The 17,101-nt window shown below is 32.4% G+C and overlaps 2 protein-coding genes across 2 annotated transcripts; both read left to right on the top strand.

Annotated features, from left to right (window-relative positions):
* Positions 1 to 580: 580 nt before the first annotated feature.
* Positions 581 to 2,731, top strand: LOC134234713 (E3 ubiquitin-protein ligase TRIM56-like). Its single transcript, XM_062716768.1, has one exon. It carries the CDS (start codon positions 586 to 588, stop codon positions 2,632 to 2,634), a length of 2,049 nt encoding a protein of 682 aa, XP_062572752.1. The 5' UTR covers positions 581 to 585; the 3' UTR covers positions 2,635 to 2,731.
* A 12,682-nt stretch (positions 2,732 to 15,413) lies between these two features.
* LOC134234712 (multimerin-2-like) lies at positions 15,414 to 16,628 on the top strand. Its single transcript, XM_062716767.1, has 2 exons — positions 15,414 to 15,858; positions 16,162 to 16,628. Exons 1-2 carry the CDS (start codon positions 15,426 to 15,428, stop codon positions 16,587 to 16,589), a joined length of 861 nt encoding a protein of 286 aa, XP_062572751.1. The 5' UTR covers positions 15,414 to 15,425; the 3' UTR covers positions 16,590 to 16,628.
* Positions 16,629 to 17,101: the final 473 nt, after the last annotated feature.

Raw genomic sequence — 17,101 nt, 5'->3', positions numbered from 1 at the left:
TGATATTTGCATATCTTGGTATTTTGTTTTTAATATCATACAAGAGAAATTAGTCTTATTTTTTCTTTTCATGAATAAATGATTTGTATTTATCATTTCTACAGTTTTAGATTTCATTGAATGACTTTAAAAAAAAAACATTTATATGATTTATTGAAGTTTGGCATCTTTTTTTTCTGAAAAAGAGAACTACTTAGTAGGAATTGATTTTAATATATACCTACAATGTAGTAATAAGCTGTTCCCTTACTCACACCAGCTATGGAAAGACCATACGATATCTTTATTATAAAATAAGAATACTTTGATCCTTCCCTATTCTCTCTCTGTTACTTACTTTCTCACTTTTTCAAACAATATGAGCCTTGACTTTAACTGCTAGAAACTAAACAAATTGCTCATAAAGTATTCGTAAATATCTCTTTAAAGGGAAAATATATTAAAATAATTTCATTTAACCGAAAGTTATTGCTAACATATCATTCAAGTTCATACGTTATTATGTTAATTCTTTTCATAATTTAGTCATATTGTTTGTCATACAACTTCATATTCAGACATCTATAATCTTTTCAGTAGATGAACATGGAATCACTTTCATCTACCCTAAAAGATGATTTCCTGACATGCATGATTTGCTACGAAGTCTTCACTGAACCAAAAACTTTACCATGTTTGCATTCTTTCTGTAAATCATGCATTTTGCGATATAATAAGGAAAAGGAATCAGACCTATCCAATATTTGTAGCTGTCCAATGTGCAGAGAATCATTTTCGATAAAATTGGAAGAAATAAAGACAAATTTTTGTCTAGTGAATATGATTGAACTAATTAAAAAGTCAACAGGGTCATCTGAATTCTGCTCATTTTGTCTTTTAATGGAGGAGAAGCGTCCAGCTGTTTCGCAGTGTTTAACCTGTCTTGATTATTTATGCAACGAATGTGGAAAAATGAGGCATGCCTTTACTCGACAAACAAGAGACCATAAAGTTGTTTCTATGAAGGACATCGAAACTGGAAAGTTTGAAAAAGAAATAAGATTAGCACAAAAAGAGCGTTGTTCAAAGCATGCAGATGAAATTTTAGCTTTCTTCTGCATGTCATGTCAACTGCCTGTTTGTCGGGATTGTTTAATATATGAACATAGGGAACACAAATTCAAACCAATTTCTGAACTTCGAAAAGCAAAAGAGCTTGAAATCAATGAAGTTATTAATCCTCTTAAGAAAAAATTAAAGGATTTTCAAGATTGCAGTGCTTCAATTACAGTAGAATTAAAAGATTGCGAAGCAAAAGAGAATAAGATCCTTCAAGAAATCAGTAAAAGTTGTCTGGAAGCAATCAATTGTATCAAAACGTCTCAAAGAAATATTGAGAAAGAGATACAAAACCAGATGCATTTACACAAAGAAAATCTGCAGCATGCATTTGATAATATCTCTAAACATTGTAAAAGTATTGAAGAGTCAATTACCTTTTCAAATAACATTTTAATGGACGGAAATGATTTTGAAGTTTTGCAGCTTATGGATGAAATTTATGAACGTGTCCTTAGTTTAAATGGATTGAACTGTACGGAAATGTGTCTGTCCAAAAATAAAGAACTACCAGAATACAAAATTACGTGGAAGGAACCCAAACTTCTAAGCTTCTCTTTGAAAACTTCTGGTGCCAAAACCTCAAGTATCCAAACTGAAGAAAAAGATTACGCATATGTAGAGCCAGTTATAGATGAATGCAGAGAGGAAAAGGAGGAAAATGATAAAATCACAGATCTCCCTTCTTCAGAACACATTTGTTGTCTCTTTCCTAGAGCGCGGTTTGAACCTCTCTCTGCTAGTGCGCCATATTTACCTCCCTCGATTAAAATTGCCAAGCAATGTGTACTTTCTTTTGTAAGAACACTCAAGTTTAATGTCAGCGATGACCAATGTACACCAGTTCATTCAAGTGTGACGTGGACTCGGGATGGTCGCGTTGTTGCTATTGACAAAATGAGTGAAAAAATGTTAAGCATAACATTGTCTACGGAAGTGAAAAAGTCAATTAAAATTCCCAAAATTCTTTCAGTTTCTGCAAATGCAGCTGGATTTGTTTGCAAAACTAGTGATGGCTATTTATTGAAACTTGATAGACAGTTTGCAGAAATAGGTAGATATGAAGGAGTGTCGACGATTGTGTCCACGTCGCCAAACAATAGATTAACGATATGGATGAATAAAAACAAAATATTCAAAGAAATCAACGGAAAGCTAACTGAAACTCAAATATACGATGAGAATGGCGACTTAACGTCACTTAGAACGCCCACTTACGCTTGCTCTCTGCCAAATGAAACAATTGTGGTTTCCGATTTCGATAAAAAGTGCGTTTATCTTATCAGTAACAGTGGTAAGATCTTGAAAGAGATATCTCATGACCCGGGGTCAATAAGTTGTGACGCTGATGGACATATCTATATCGCAAACTTTTTTACCCATACCATATCAAGATTTAATATCAACGGTACATTGTTGTCAACAATTGATATAAGAAAATGGCAGAAGGCCCCGAGATGTATCTCGGTTTTTAAAAACAAAATGCTTGTTGCTGGAGATCATGTAATTAACATGTACGATATGACATTTCAGTAATATCCATGTCCTAAACTCTCAATATACAAATATATATGGAACACTTCATAAATTCTATTTATTATTTGCACTTTAACATGCTTGAGAAACACTTCAGGACTAAATATACTTGCTCAAGTATGAAACACCAATGAGATGGAAAGATAGTATAGAGTCTCCTTCCTTTTTATTAAGGAAAGATGATACAAACAATTTTTTGTCAAAAATTTTAAAAATACCAACTTGGGTTATATTTTAATAAATAAAATAAATAAACTTCACCTCCTAGTTTTAACGTTTTTTATTCAAAGTTGCACAAAAATGGAATTTTAAGTGAAAATATTTGTATAGAATAATAAGGATGGCTTCAGAAAGGTAGAATTTAGAACGTCACAGAAGGTGTACAATTTCTTTATATTCTAGGAATTTATTATTTCAGGTAAAAAATATATATATATACCAATCAAGGTATACAATTTTTGTTTGTATCATCGGTCCTTCATAATACATGTGATCACTGTGAGGATTGCATCAACATGTTTATATACAGTCACTTTTTTCATTGATAAAAAACAATTTACATTAATCAATATACATTGCAAAGAATATTATAGATATACTAGCATGCATATCAGCTGTGCACCTTTATTAGCTTAAGCTATAGCTGTACATAATTTTTAATTATTAGTAATTTAGACTCAAGTGAATGAAATGCATTAAATAACTTGCAAAAGGTTTCAGTAGAGTAACGGAAACAGAAAAGGAAGGAGGAAATATGAGAGAAATATTATTCATTAATACACATCGTTTATCCACAATCAATAATAGTTATGTTGGAACCATTTATATATATTTATATATAATTTATATAGCATACCACTGTAAAGTCAAAAAAACTTCACTTTTAATACACACAATGTCCATATTGTATACACTGCCTTCTTTTCCATCTCTTAGGGTTCATCTCGATTGAAAAAGAAATATGACATTTGGTATACGAAGGTCATTCAGTAATAAAATTTGAATTAGCTATAAAACAATCAATACAATATTGTATTACTACGATCAAGTTATTGCATCATTAAAATGCACTTGAAGTGTTGCACATTCTATCAAAACAAAGAAGTTCGGGACAAGATCCACTTTATGTTAGCAATAGTTGTTAAAACAAGTCGAAGGTATTCTCCTTCTTAATGACAAAATAAAACGATAATATATTGATGCTAATTATTAAATTATCTACAAACGTTCTAAAAAATCCTGGATTTACATCAAGCGATGATGCCGATGATTCTGCAGGCTCTTTGAATTATATTAAAATAAATATATAAACGAGTGTTGTCCGGTAAAATCGAGGACAAAGCGTTTTTCTAAAAAAAAATACTTGAATTTTTCAGAAATTGTTTATTGATCATATTTTAATGCATAATAATTTTTCTGATAAAATATAGACAAAAATATTGATTTTATATGGCTTAAATGTGCACAGGGTAAAGTCCTAAGACGCACGAATAAAAAAGAAAAAACAGGGTTTATTTAGAGAAGACACGACTATTATTTCGAAATAAAAGAATCAAATTGAAAAGATTGTATAAAAATTATCCAGTTTTAATCTGCCACCACATTGTGTCGTCTTTTGGAAATTTTCAAGGCATTTGCTTAATTTTTGTCAGATTCCCGAGCATTCGAAATGTGAAATGTTCAACACAACACACGATAAATGCGACATTACGGCGTAGCGGTGAACAGTTCAGTTATAACAATTACTTGATAACAGACTAAAAATGAATGCAGAAGAAAAACATATGAAAAAATCAAGAGATTTAGTATACAAGTGAAATTAGAGTTAAATGAGCGAAATCTTTTAGATCAAATCCCCAGGAAGAACGAAACATGGGACAAACAGTCATGGTAATAGTGGAAAAACCCTGCCACTGTACATGTAGACCGTCGATATAAGAATGCCTATATGAATGCCTGAATGATAATGAAAATAACGTACACAATTTTCGAAAAAATCTGCAGAAGGTTCCATGTGTGTACAAGCTTAAGATTGGTTCCTCGATTGTTAATAGAGAAATAAAGGAAAACTCAAGAATGTGCATCAATGAATGACCTTGCGTAGAGAATAGTGATCCAAACTCCTCTTTGATAAATAACAGAAAATCTTTTCTTCATTTTAACTTTACATTTTTAATTTACAAAAATATACAACAAATGAAACTGGTTTGTGTGTGGTCGCCCGTGTCCCTCTAATATCGGTAGCCTTTTTTTTCCAAACAATGTTTGAGTTACACTACTGTCTCTTGCCGCTATGGAGGCTCAGACACCCCTCTCCAGTGCCGAGAAGGTTTACACTTCCCCCTCTTCAGTGCCGAGGAGGTTACACGTCGGTCTTGCGTTCAAGACTATGAGATGATACTGGTACGGGCCGCCATCTCTACCCTTCTATACAGGAATGACCAATGAGAACTCAGGGAAGCAGGGCCGTACCATAAATTCTAAATAAGGGTTGTGTTGAAATACCCTCAGTAGTCTGCCATGTGTATAAGACAAATCAAATAGATCTTTAGAAGTCTCGAAAACGTCTACCCGGACTGCCGTGTCCAAATTGAAGCAATGGCTTACAAATATTTTAAAGGTCCAGTGATTTGAGGTAAAAAAAAAAACCGGGGTAACATGAACCCAGTGAAAAATGGAGGCTACCCACAGGTGAATAAAAATTACTTGGGTGTTCGATGAGGAGATTTTAATGTGACACAAAGAGGAAAGGTGCTTCAGATATTTTGACTTTATCATCCCCGTATCGTAAGGCAAAAAACACATAACATAAAATCTCATAATTCGTTTATTTATGCATTTATCATTTTTTGTTGAAATTTGCAATATATATCAGTGAAAAATGTACTGAAAGAGTAGTGAAATATTTAGAACGCAGTGATGATTAGTTTTCGCACTAGACAAATTGGCCATGAACTTTCCCGACAACCCTCGTTTATAGTCTTTATTTATCAATTTAAAGAAAAAATATGATTAAATAATTAATTGTTCGGTCGAAATGTTACTTTTTATATTAGAAATAATCCCTTCACTGACTTTGTAACTCTACGGTGTTTTTAAGTGACAATGTTTAATTCCATCAGCTGGAATTCCAATGTCCAGTTATAGATCCTATCACGACCTGCATAGAAGATTATTTCTAAAAATAAATATATCTAGATCTAGGATTGCCCTCTCCCGACTTATTGGCTAAAGTCATAAAATCCAGAAAGCAATATTTATGCCTTTCGCAAAACAGGTATTAAATATTCACGACAGAAGTTTAATTTTTTTCTTAAATATTCCCACATATTTCTATACTGTCCAAATTTTATAATCCTGAGTCGAAAAATGCTGAACGAATATTACTTTAAGGAAGCTCAAAACACTAACAGAAACTGCTTTTTTGACTTCGAGAAAAATATATCATAGAAGGGTGTGCATATTGAGACTTTTACATTCATTTATATTTTAGAGTACTGTCCTATTTATGCAGGGAAAATGTTCAGTGACATTGGACTATCTTTTGAGCAGAAATCACTGCTCTTTACTTACATTGAGAATATCAATGAAAAAAATGAATTAAATAACTTTTTCTTGGTCTGATATAACGCTAAAATATTTTAATCTATTAAAAATCGTGCAATTAACTGTAAATAACATTTTCAAAACACTTATTTCTAAGGGTAGATCACTCTAACTGTATAAAATTACCCTATAAGTGGGGCTCTTTAGTGTGCAGTGTTTAGAGCTTCCTTAAAGTTCGCATTGGCGCAAAGACTAGAGGGCTTAGTGAGAAACGTTAACTTCAAAGGTAAAATCATAGTACATTGAAGACATGCGCAAAGTAGTTTTGAACTTGAATTTCTTTTTCCCAAATTTAAAGAAAATACAAGCTAAATCTACTATATTTATTATTAATTTTCTTTTTTAAAAAACCCCCAATTTTCAAAAATTCAATACCTGGACAAATCTCCTGGTAATGTCTGCTGATTTAATGTATAACAACATCTTATATGGTACGATGATTTTAAATTGAGAACTTCTTGAATACTGTTCGTTACCTCCATATGTTTGACCTTAAAAGGTTGTCTGTGGAAAGATTCTGTGTAAATGTACGTTACGTATGTCCTTAAACGCCACCCTCTCCCAGCAAGGATTTTTTGGCCCTTGTAGAGATAGATTCTCTTACATGTACATAATCTGTCTTGTTTCTCCAGTTTCGTGCAAGTCGTGTTGTAGCCTGGTCCCCTGTCGCATCCTTGCCTAATCACGCGGAGTACATGCAGCAAAACGGGGACAGGGAACCAGGCTAGTCCTGTTGCGACCAGAAGAGCATATTACAAAAACACGTCAATAGACGTACATCAGAAATTAAAGGATAAATAAAACAAACTTTTTTTTCAGAAATCAGTAATATTCACCATAGATTTCCATTTAAATTGGTAACCTGAATACTGGCTAAGTATAGTGGGAAAATTTTTATAAGATTTTGTCATAAGGTTAAAAATTTGTGCAAAATTTTGTATGGAATTATTTAGAAAGCAAAACAAAGTCTCATATTTAAGCACCAAGGAAAACCTAAGATTTCTTTTATTTCAATGATTTATTATTTATGTCATTTCAAACGAAAATTTATATCAATCCATGCATCAGTTTTTGTTTGTGTTAAGTACCCTTAAAAATATTCTTCGGACTGACTGTTCTGGCTGAATGAAGTTCTAAATAGATTGAATGCGAATCGACCTGTGTAAAATTTACAAAATTTACATTACAAATGTCATTTTCAAATCTAATTAATTTACAAATTAATATGATAAATATGATAATAGATTTACATGTATTTATTTATAATAATATTATTATTTGCTCTCTTTTTGGGTACTTGGAAACCTTAACCTGTGATGTTTCAAGGCAGTTAGAAACTCTGGGATATTAAAAAGGTATATAATTGGATTGATAAGAGAATTTACGTTTGCCAACAAATACAAAAATACAACAATGGTTGTGCTAATGGTGTCGACGTTCAAGATACTTTCAATTACGCGAATTATTACAATTGGTAGTGTTAATAAAAATAGGGCGATTAGTAAAATGGTAATCAACTTCATAGATTTTATCATTTTTCTTCGTTTTGAACTGTTGACATGTTCGGAAAATTATGATGAAGCATTTAGATAACGGTTTTTTAGATTGTAAATAGATAAACAATAAAATATAAGTGTTAGAGATAAGCACGTCGTACCTTGTGCTGTATTAACCCAGCCAAGAAGAATTATCTTTTCACCAAATACATTTCTGTAATTGCAAGTATTACTAGACTTGTATTTAGAAGGAGAGACTAAGGAGAACACAATTGCTACGTTTAAAACCCATCCAGTAATGAACACGAGGTATTTCCGTTTCTTACCAAAAAGTTTTTCGTCTAAGCTATTCTCAGTTATGACAAGAAACCGATGAAAACTTATGCAAACAATTTGGAAAGAACACACCGAAAAACATGAAATGCCAAGTACATTTAACAAAACACATAATTCAATGATGCTTGAATTCGTATTCGTGAGTGTAAATACTCGAATACCATTGAGAAATGTACATATTCCTAAGATAAAATCATTAACAGAGAGACTCGATACTAGACAGAGATACGTGCTGTTTCGTAATTTACGGTTTGTACCAGTAATAATCAAAACTAAACCATTGAAGGCCATAACAAGCAATCCAACTGATACTGCGCTTACAGGTATAAACAGAGAAAAATACTGAATATCTTGTGTTGTTGCATTTGTCAGAGTCTGTGTTGTATTGTCTGTCTTGTTCTTTTCCATCATGTCTTGTATGCCCGAGTCGTCCTTCTTTTGTCCAAGATACAAGTCAGTTGCAACCGTTACGGTAACATGTGAATCACCACTGGCTTCAGTCGTTGCTTCAGACGTCTTTTTTGTTACGTTTGACATGACATTCTCTTCAGTGTATGTTACATTATTCAAACCTTGTGCTGGAGAAATACTAGAAGGCTTCCCCGGAACTATTTTCAATTGCAAAATGGCGACTAAACATAAAATCTTTAGTAATGTCTGTCCAAAGCAAATATTTTCTTCCATGTCCACTGTTGTTGTTGTTTTTTTTTTTTATTCCACGTAATAATCTAAAGTATAAAATGCATAATCTTTTCTGTTCCAACAAGACGATTTAGGCCAAAATGGATGATAGCAATACAAATAGATAATCATTAATTATAATAAATATGAATGAGGGTTGTCCCAGGAAAACACTATTAATGTACATATTTTATAAACTAGTGAACCTGCAAAACCTTTATTTTTAGACCTAAGCAATACGGCGGAAATAATACATTGTCAGTTCCATTTTCACAGCAACGATTTTCACAAATATTATATTTATATAATAATAATATCTGGATATAGGATAATTGCAGGATCTGACCCTAAGGGTCATAAGATTGCAGACATTTCTCATGAAATTTCCTTTCTACGAGGGTTGTCCCAGAAAAACGCGAACTCTTTGAATATTTCAAATACTATTCAACCAAAACTAAAATTTTTTTGGCATGCTGTTGGGAAATCAACTTTTAGATATTCTCACAAAATATTATAGGCCTGTGATATCATATGCTTATTAAAACAGTATTTAAATGTTGTTAGACATCGGTGGTCGGCGCACGACAATTTTTTTGACTTTTACAAATAACACTGTGATTGAAGTTTTCGTTGTTATTAGGCTATATGGCAATATAATGTCAAAAATTTTACTTACATAAATACTCTATGATTTGGTATACTTGTATTTAAAATTTCCTTTATTTGACATCATTAATGACAGATATATGACGATATATACCAAAACGCTTTGAATTAGACATTGTCGAAAATGGTGACGTAAAGTGGTAATGTGGAGCACAAAGTTATTAAGCAGCACTATGTTGAGCGGGATATTACTCCTGTTTATAAAGAAAAAAGATGATAGCGATGACAAAACACAAATATAACTATGGGAAACAGGTTTATATCTAGTAGAATATGTTTAAGGTTGACTTGACTGGTTATCCGATAGACGATAATAAACTATAATATACACTGTACCAGGTAAATAAAGGCAAGCTGAAAAGACAAGAGCGAGACGTCAAAGGCCTACGTGAAGACAGCTGTTAAATAAATCGATCAGGTAGGTTTATGATCGGGAATGTGAATTGTCTATTGACGAATTAACTCCCCAATCTTTTAGTAACACTAGTATTTGAGATGTGTAATAAAACAAAATGTAATACATTGCCGAATGTATGCTTAAAAATGAATATGTATAGAGGCAAAGTTTTCAGAACAAATTCATAAATACGAGATACGTTTTGACGTTATCAGTGTTGAACCAACAGCTGATGTGTTAGATTCATTTACATGAGAGGAAAATTTTATTTATAGAGATATTTCACTGAAATTTTCAAGGCTTCATTCAAAAAATGTTGGTCATGATGTATGCCAATTTTTAACTCTATAGTCCTAGTTAAACAAAATTAAAGATATTAAAAATTTTCGCGTTTTTCTGGGACAACCCTCGTATTTGAAATTTACCTAGATCTTCCATGGATTTACTATCATGGTTTGCAGAAGAAGAAAAAAAAAACACTCTTCTGAATATGAAAAAAAATAAGGTTTCGAATAAAATGTTATATTTGCTTAATTACATCTTCTTAAAATATTGTTTCTACTAATTCTTTCATAAGATAAACCAAAGCATGTTTGTGTCTTTCTTATTCAATGATGATTTAATGAATGATCGTTTGATTGAGATTTCATGAAAATGTACAAAAATACCAAATTGACAACATGTCACTGTAAAACAACATTATTTGCATATTGCATGAAATATATAGAGATAACTAACCATTATCAAGTTAAAAAATCCATATGTGTTTTTCATAATGAATATCAAATAAGATTGTACATTACTCTTTTACTCTTGTTTTTAGAACTGTAAATGAATTTAAATGGAATGAAAATTCAAAAATAGTATACATGTATATCAATACATGAATTATTTCGTTCGAGAAAGAATATCTGACTTCCTCAAATCTAACATACACTGTATACTAAAACATAGTTGAGGTAACTTAATACAAAGATTTTCATCAATCTCATTGAAATTTCCTCTAGGAAAGACACCAATTTTGAATACAGAATTCTTTTTCAAATTTTCTTGTGGAGGATACGATTTCGTGGATTGCCACGTTTTTTCAATGAACATTGTTGCTATCAGATTTCCTTGAAAATGCTAGACAACCTGACTTCTTCATCAATGTCTTCATATCAAAATGAAAAATATTACTTTTTGTGTTAGAACATTTTCATTATATTGAAATGTTTTGCAATACATATGAAACATATAAAAAAAACCACAAAAAATGGCTTTGCTTTCTTAATCTGTTCATCAAACTACAAATTGATTAATATTTCATTATCAAAGTTTTAATCAATGGCACCTGACCCCACCTTTATATTCTGATGTTTTTGAAGTCAATATAAATTATAAGACTGCTCCTTATTTTGTATTGTTTAATGGAGCTTTGAGATTGAATAATGTTTGTGATATCCATATCTCATGTTGCAGACTTAAACTAGTACCACATGGCAAACAAAAATATCAAAACATGATAAAAATGGTGGGAATACATGCATGATAAAAATGATATGCGGACCTTTTATAAGACAGCGGAACCACATGTTTCAGATAAAATTAAATAGTAGCAAAAACAGAATACTGTTTATAACCAATCGGATAAAGAACGCAAGCCATGTTTTATAAATTTAATACAAAAAGAGAAAACAATGGCAAATCTGCAACATATTCAAGTACAATTGAATAATACAATGTCATAATACGCATAGACAAACAGAATTTTTTCTAAAGGTAAATAATTTCTAACACGCTTCAAAATTCAGAAATTTTAACTATACAAAGCCAATATATTTTGGTTATTTCCGAGTTTAAAAAATGTTTATTTCAGAAATATGAAAAAATACTTAAGCTTATTACTTGAACTTCAGATAAGTTTTTAAAAACTTAATAGAAACATTTACCTTTCATGTGGTCACAACGGGCAGCTGGTGATTGGTAAGAGTTGAATTTCCTGCACTGATAGGAATGGGCACGTGCCTCAGTATTTATAGAAGAAAAACCGGTTAAACAAGATTTACAAATGTACTGGGGGTACAAACTTACTGTCCAATAAAAATTGATGAGTAGAATTCATGAATGAATACCAAATCACGAATGGACTACTAGCAAATAAAATAATTCATGGCTCAGCTAGTTCTTAAAAAATAGAAAATGATTTTTAATAAATATTGCTCTGTCACCTTTAGAAGGGAAAAAAGTTTTATCACGAATACTTTAGATCCCATTCAATCAACTTAATGAACTTTATGTATGAAACTATTGATCAAAGGAGGCGTTGGTTTCCAATTAGGTGTTACACAGAATATTGAAGCTGGGAAAAAGTTTTATGACGAACATGTCAAATCCCGTTCAATTTATTTCATTTACAAAAAAACGTTTGATTGGAGCAAAGATTTGTTTCCAATTCAAACATCATTCTTTATCATAAGATCAGAAGCTTTAAAAATTACATGACAGTTATGTAATATTAGAAATTTATATCCATGGACAATTCTGTCAGTCAACATGAAATTTATTATTTTTTTATTATTATTATTATTATTATTATTATTATTATTATTATTATTTTGGCTTTTAAGAACATGAAATTAATCATAAATATAATTAGCGTTTTCATTTTGAAGGATCAAATATTTGATCTTATAACTAATTACATCCTCATGCCCCTTTTCAGTTCTTTTCAATTGACACATGTTAGAAATACCTTGTAATTCTGCTCCTTATACTAGTCTGCTCTTCAGCTTTTCTACAAATGTATAATTTCATAGTTGTTGTGTTTTTTCTGCTAAGCGGACTGGCCTTTTTCGTGTATACTCACGCTGAGAAATAAACATGAAAAATCTGCGCTTAAGTGACATCACAATGAGGTTACGGAGATGTTAATAAATATGAATATGTTACGATATTATACGGGAAACATGAAATTAAAACATCATTAAGTAAATACAAATATGAGAAATGATTTTAAGTTAAGTACGAGTTATTGAAGTGTAAATCACACATATTTGCACGTAGGCATATTTTCAATGAAGAGCTGGCTATCCCTACACAACATTAAAGAAAAGTTAAAATGGCAGATTTCCACTGAGGTCAGCAATATTTGCACCAGGATGGGTCACTTACACATATGGACGTAAATTCTTGCATACAAAACAAAGGATAACCGTGGGTCTTAAATTGACTATAGTGTGTTTCGTGGAGAGTAGTAATTCCAGTTATTTCCTCTTCTGGTCCCGGAGCCTGATCATCTTGTTTTCCAAAATATATCCTCCTACTAACTATTTGACATATACACTTATTATGATGACTTTGTTAATTAAAAAAATAATAAAGCAGATGCTACGTCTTCGTGACATCCTGTAACTTATGTATTAAAAGAGTTTAAATGATTAGGGAAACTCAAATTTTTTCTGGTTCATTAACCTTCATATTTTCGATAGAAATGTTGTGTAGCATACAAAAAAAAATAAAGGTATTAAGATCTTTACTTTTTTTCAAAACAGAGAAGCCATTCCCACAGATAAGATTGACAAAGGATACGAAAACGAGCAAAAGGGAATGTGGAAGGTTGAAACTGTGACAGTGTTACACTTAAAAAGACCAAAATATTGGGTCCAAAATATAGATACCCATTTCTATTCTTAATTTGATGCTTTCAAAAAGAATGTGATCCCTTCATTTGAAATCAAACTGAAACTACAAAAGAACAAAAAAGACCAAAGATAAGATAGTTTTTATTACTAGTATTTATGTTTATGATAATACGAGACTTTAATATAAAGAAGTTAGGTATATATTCTATAATCTTTGACCAAATTTTCATACGTTTAATATTGTAATCTTCTACTCACGCAGAGACATAGGGTTATGTATTAATGTCTCTTTTTCAATTCTATTGTCAAGAAGAAAATGATTTGGAATTTCTTATTTTCAAAAACAGAGTAATTTGGAATTTCTTAGTATTTTTTCTTTGCTTTATCACGAACCATTCCCTCCACATCAAGGATAAAGTTCTATATCCGTTCAAGGTCTTTTCTCAGGAAAAAAAACTGTTCAGGTTCAATGTAAAGAAAGGAAAAGTATTAATTTTATTATAATTAGTCAGTGTTACATGTATTTGCATGAGAATTGAATCAAATGACGAACAGTATCAAGCTCAACAGTCAATTAAATATATATAGGAGCAGAAAATTATGGACCTCAAAACATAAGCGATCAGGTGCCATGGAGGTGTGAGTATCCCTTACCGATCGGTCACACCCACCGTGTGCTCCTTGTCATGATCGAAAAATAACGGAAATATTCATAGACCCATAGAACTTACAAAATGATGACTTTAAACGAGACTGCTTGTTCCATTCATTTTTTTTTTATAAACCTCATTTAAGAAATTGAACATACGCAAAGTATGCTCTTTTGTATCGCATCAACTGTCCCCGTATGCAGATGATGAAGGTATTTTGCCGCATACATGTAAGTAAGGGAAGTTAGTGATTAACAAGTTAGAGTCATTACGTTTATCAATGAAGCTTGGTTGTGACAGTGTACATAGAAATACATAGGAAAAACCTTCTCAAGAACCACTGGGCCAGAAAAGCTGAAACTGATGTGGAAGCATACTTGGGTAGTGTAGATTCTAAATTGTTGAAATCATGACCCCCTGGGTTGGGTGGGGTCACAATAGGGAATTTAAATTGTCCAAATTAAGACCCTTGGGAAACGATGGGGTCACAATAGGTATTATAAGGGGGAAATCTGGTTAAGAATGGCATGATCAAAGCTTCTCAGGTGAGCGATGTGGCCCATGGACCTCTTATAAATATTTATTTGTTACTTGTTCTAGACAAAAGATACCAAAAAAGTCTGTTTCATATTTGGATATTTTACTTGAAAAAGACGAATTTCCATTTGTTTGAATTAGATGTTTTTGCTTGTTTGTTTCACGTCCCTTATGGAATTTGCCAGCACCTACTTCGACATGGGACCTCAGATTTTCTGGTCTCATCCGAAGGACACTCTCAACGTCCTTTAATGGGATTTGAACGCACGACATTGAGATCAACTCCTTATCCGCGACTCTAGGGCAAATGCGCTTATCTCCGCACCACCAGAATTTTTGACAAATGATTTCTTTTTATGCTAGTCTTTAAGCATCTTGTACTTAAAATGATAAAACTTAATCCGACATGCACTTGGAGACAAATGGTGTGTCGGAATACACAAGGTGTCGGATTGCACAGCATTAAAACATGGAAAGTAGTAAAATGGGAAAAGAAAGACTTGAACGTCGGAATTCGCTGTAATGTTGGATTATTCAAGTGTCAGATTAGATTCAATCAGTAAAATGTCATTCTGCACTTATCATTACATTTTTATTTATTTAAATTTGAAATCAAGTATTAAACTGGAAATTAAATTCATTATAAAACATATCTATAATTGTTTTAGTATTTTATTTGTGCCAAGCAATATGATACACGGTGAAATCATAACAAGATAAAATATTCTAAGTCCCGATTTGTTAGATAAGAAAGGTAACGATATGAATAAGTTTTAATCACCTTACATAACTTCCAAACATGGCTTGCAGTATTTTCCGTCTCGGTTCGTGGTTGGTAAGTTTCCTTTATTTGTTTGGATTTTTCGGTAAGAACCTCGCTGAAGATGCCACGACGCTGAGACATGAGGTACAAACACTGCGTAAAACTGTTGGACGTCTAGAAAAACTAATCGGTGATTATGACAATCGCTTTAAACAATTGGAATCCATTAACCTTGCCCTTCAGGTCACGGTTTCAAATCAAAAGAAAGAGATGGAAAAAATGGAAGAGATGATTCAAGATTTACAAAGACATATCCACGGGCAAGACGTTAAGCTACGTGCGATTTCCAACACACTGAGTACCAGTTTAGATATTGCAAAACTAGATGGAAGCGATGGAGAAGAGCTGGGTATTAAAAGGGACGTTGGAATCGAGAAACCCGATGAGACCAAGACGCGCGCATTAATGAGTACGTTTTCGTTTATAGCTAATTGATTTGAACAATGTTTTTTAGCAAATAATTTATCATAACAATTTTTTGTTTAATTGGTCTTCTTAAGCTATTATTTTGATTACCATTGTACATATATGTACATTTATGGCGCTAGAAATAGTTTTCAGATATGAATTTTACAAATAGGGGGTTGCATGGGGGTGGGGGTAAAATCAGAGAGGTGATGCTTGGCATGTTTTTACTAGGTCTTTAGTATTTTTTATATCTATTAATTAAGGCATCGATAACATCTATTATATGACATGTCATCTTTTGTAGAACGATTGTTGACTGGTTCCCTAACCGTACCAGTTGCATTTCAAGCCTACATGAGTGCGGGACAACAAACGCCGCATGGACACGAAACTATAATCTTCGAAACTGTCCAACTGAACGTAGGAAATGGCTATCACCGCGCTTCTGGAATATTCGTCGCCCCGGAGTCAGGCCTCTATGTATTTGCATGGTCTATCCGTCTTTACGGAAACTCGTACCATTCAGCTCAGCTTGTAGTTGACAATCAAGAGTATGACGCGGTGTATCTGTCGGTCCGTGACGGTGACAACGAGAATGTGAGTGGTACCGCCGTGGCCCAACTGGAGAAAGGGGTGGATGTTTTCGTGAGAACACATCAGGCGTATAATTTGGGCAATATCGAAAGTGATCCTGTTGGGAGAACCTCTTTCTGTGGATGGAAGATAAATTAAGAGTAATGTCTGTTTCACACTGGTTGTTTTAACAGTAGAAGAAATAAAAGTGTTTCTAATGACTGCCTGACATTGGTTTTTTTTTTTTTTTTGTCATTAAAAGAAATAAAAGTGTTTCATATATTTTTGACCACATTCAGTTAAATGATCGTTTGACTGTTGCTTAATGTCCCTCTTAAGAATGTTTCACTCTTATGGAGACGTCATCATTTGTCGGTAGAGAGCTACAAATTTTTGCCCTATGCTCGGCACTCAGGGCCATAGAGCAGGGAGGGATCTTTTTGCAAAAAAGGGTAAAGGTCAGAATAAATTGGCTTTCACTAAAATTCATGTACATGTAGTTGTCAAGCAAGTAATACTACGAATTTGTTTCTTGCTTCATTACATGCATTTCAAGCGTCATTTAACAACATTCATCAAAGCATTGTACCTCTTCCTTTATCAATTTCTCTTCGTTTCTGATGACCTTTTGATGACCAGTAGTAAGTGTTCCATTTGATAATATTGTGAAA

This window comes from Saccostrea cucullata, unplaced genomic scaffold, assembly GCF_032062105.1.
Source record: "Saccostrea cucullata isolate Sc308-1 unplaced genomic scaffold, CSIRO_AGI_Scuc_v1 ctg889, whole genome shotgun sequence".
In the NCBI taxonomy this organism is placed as follows: Eukaryota; Metazoa; Mollusca; class Bivalvia; order Ostreida; family Ostreidae; genus Saccostrea; species Saccostrea cuccullata.
The sequence above is the reverse complement of the archived record's forward strand: the minus strand, read 5'-3'. Positions and strand labels throughout refer to the sequence as shown.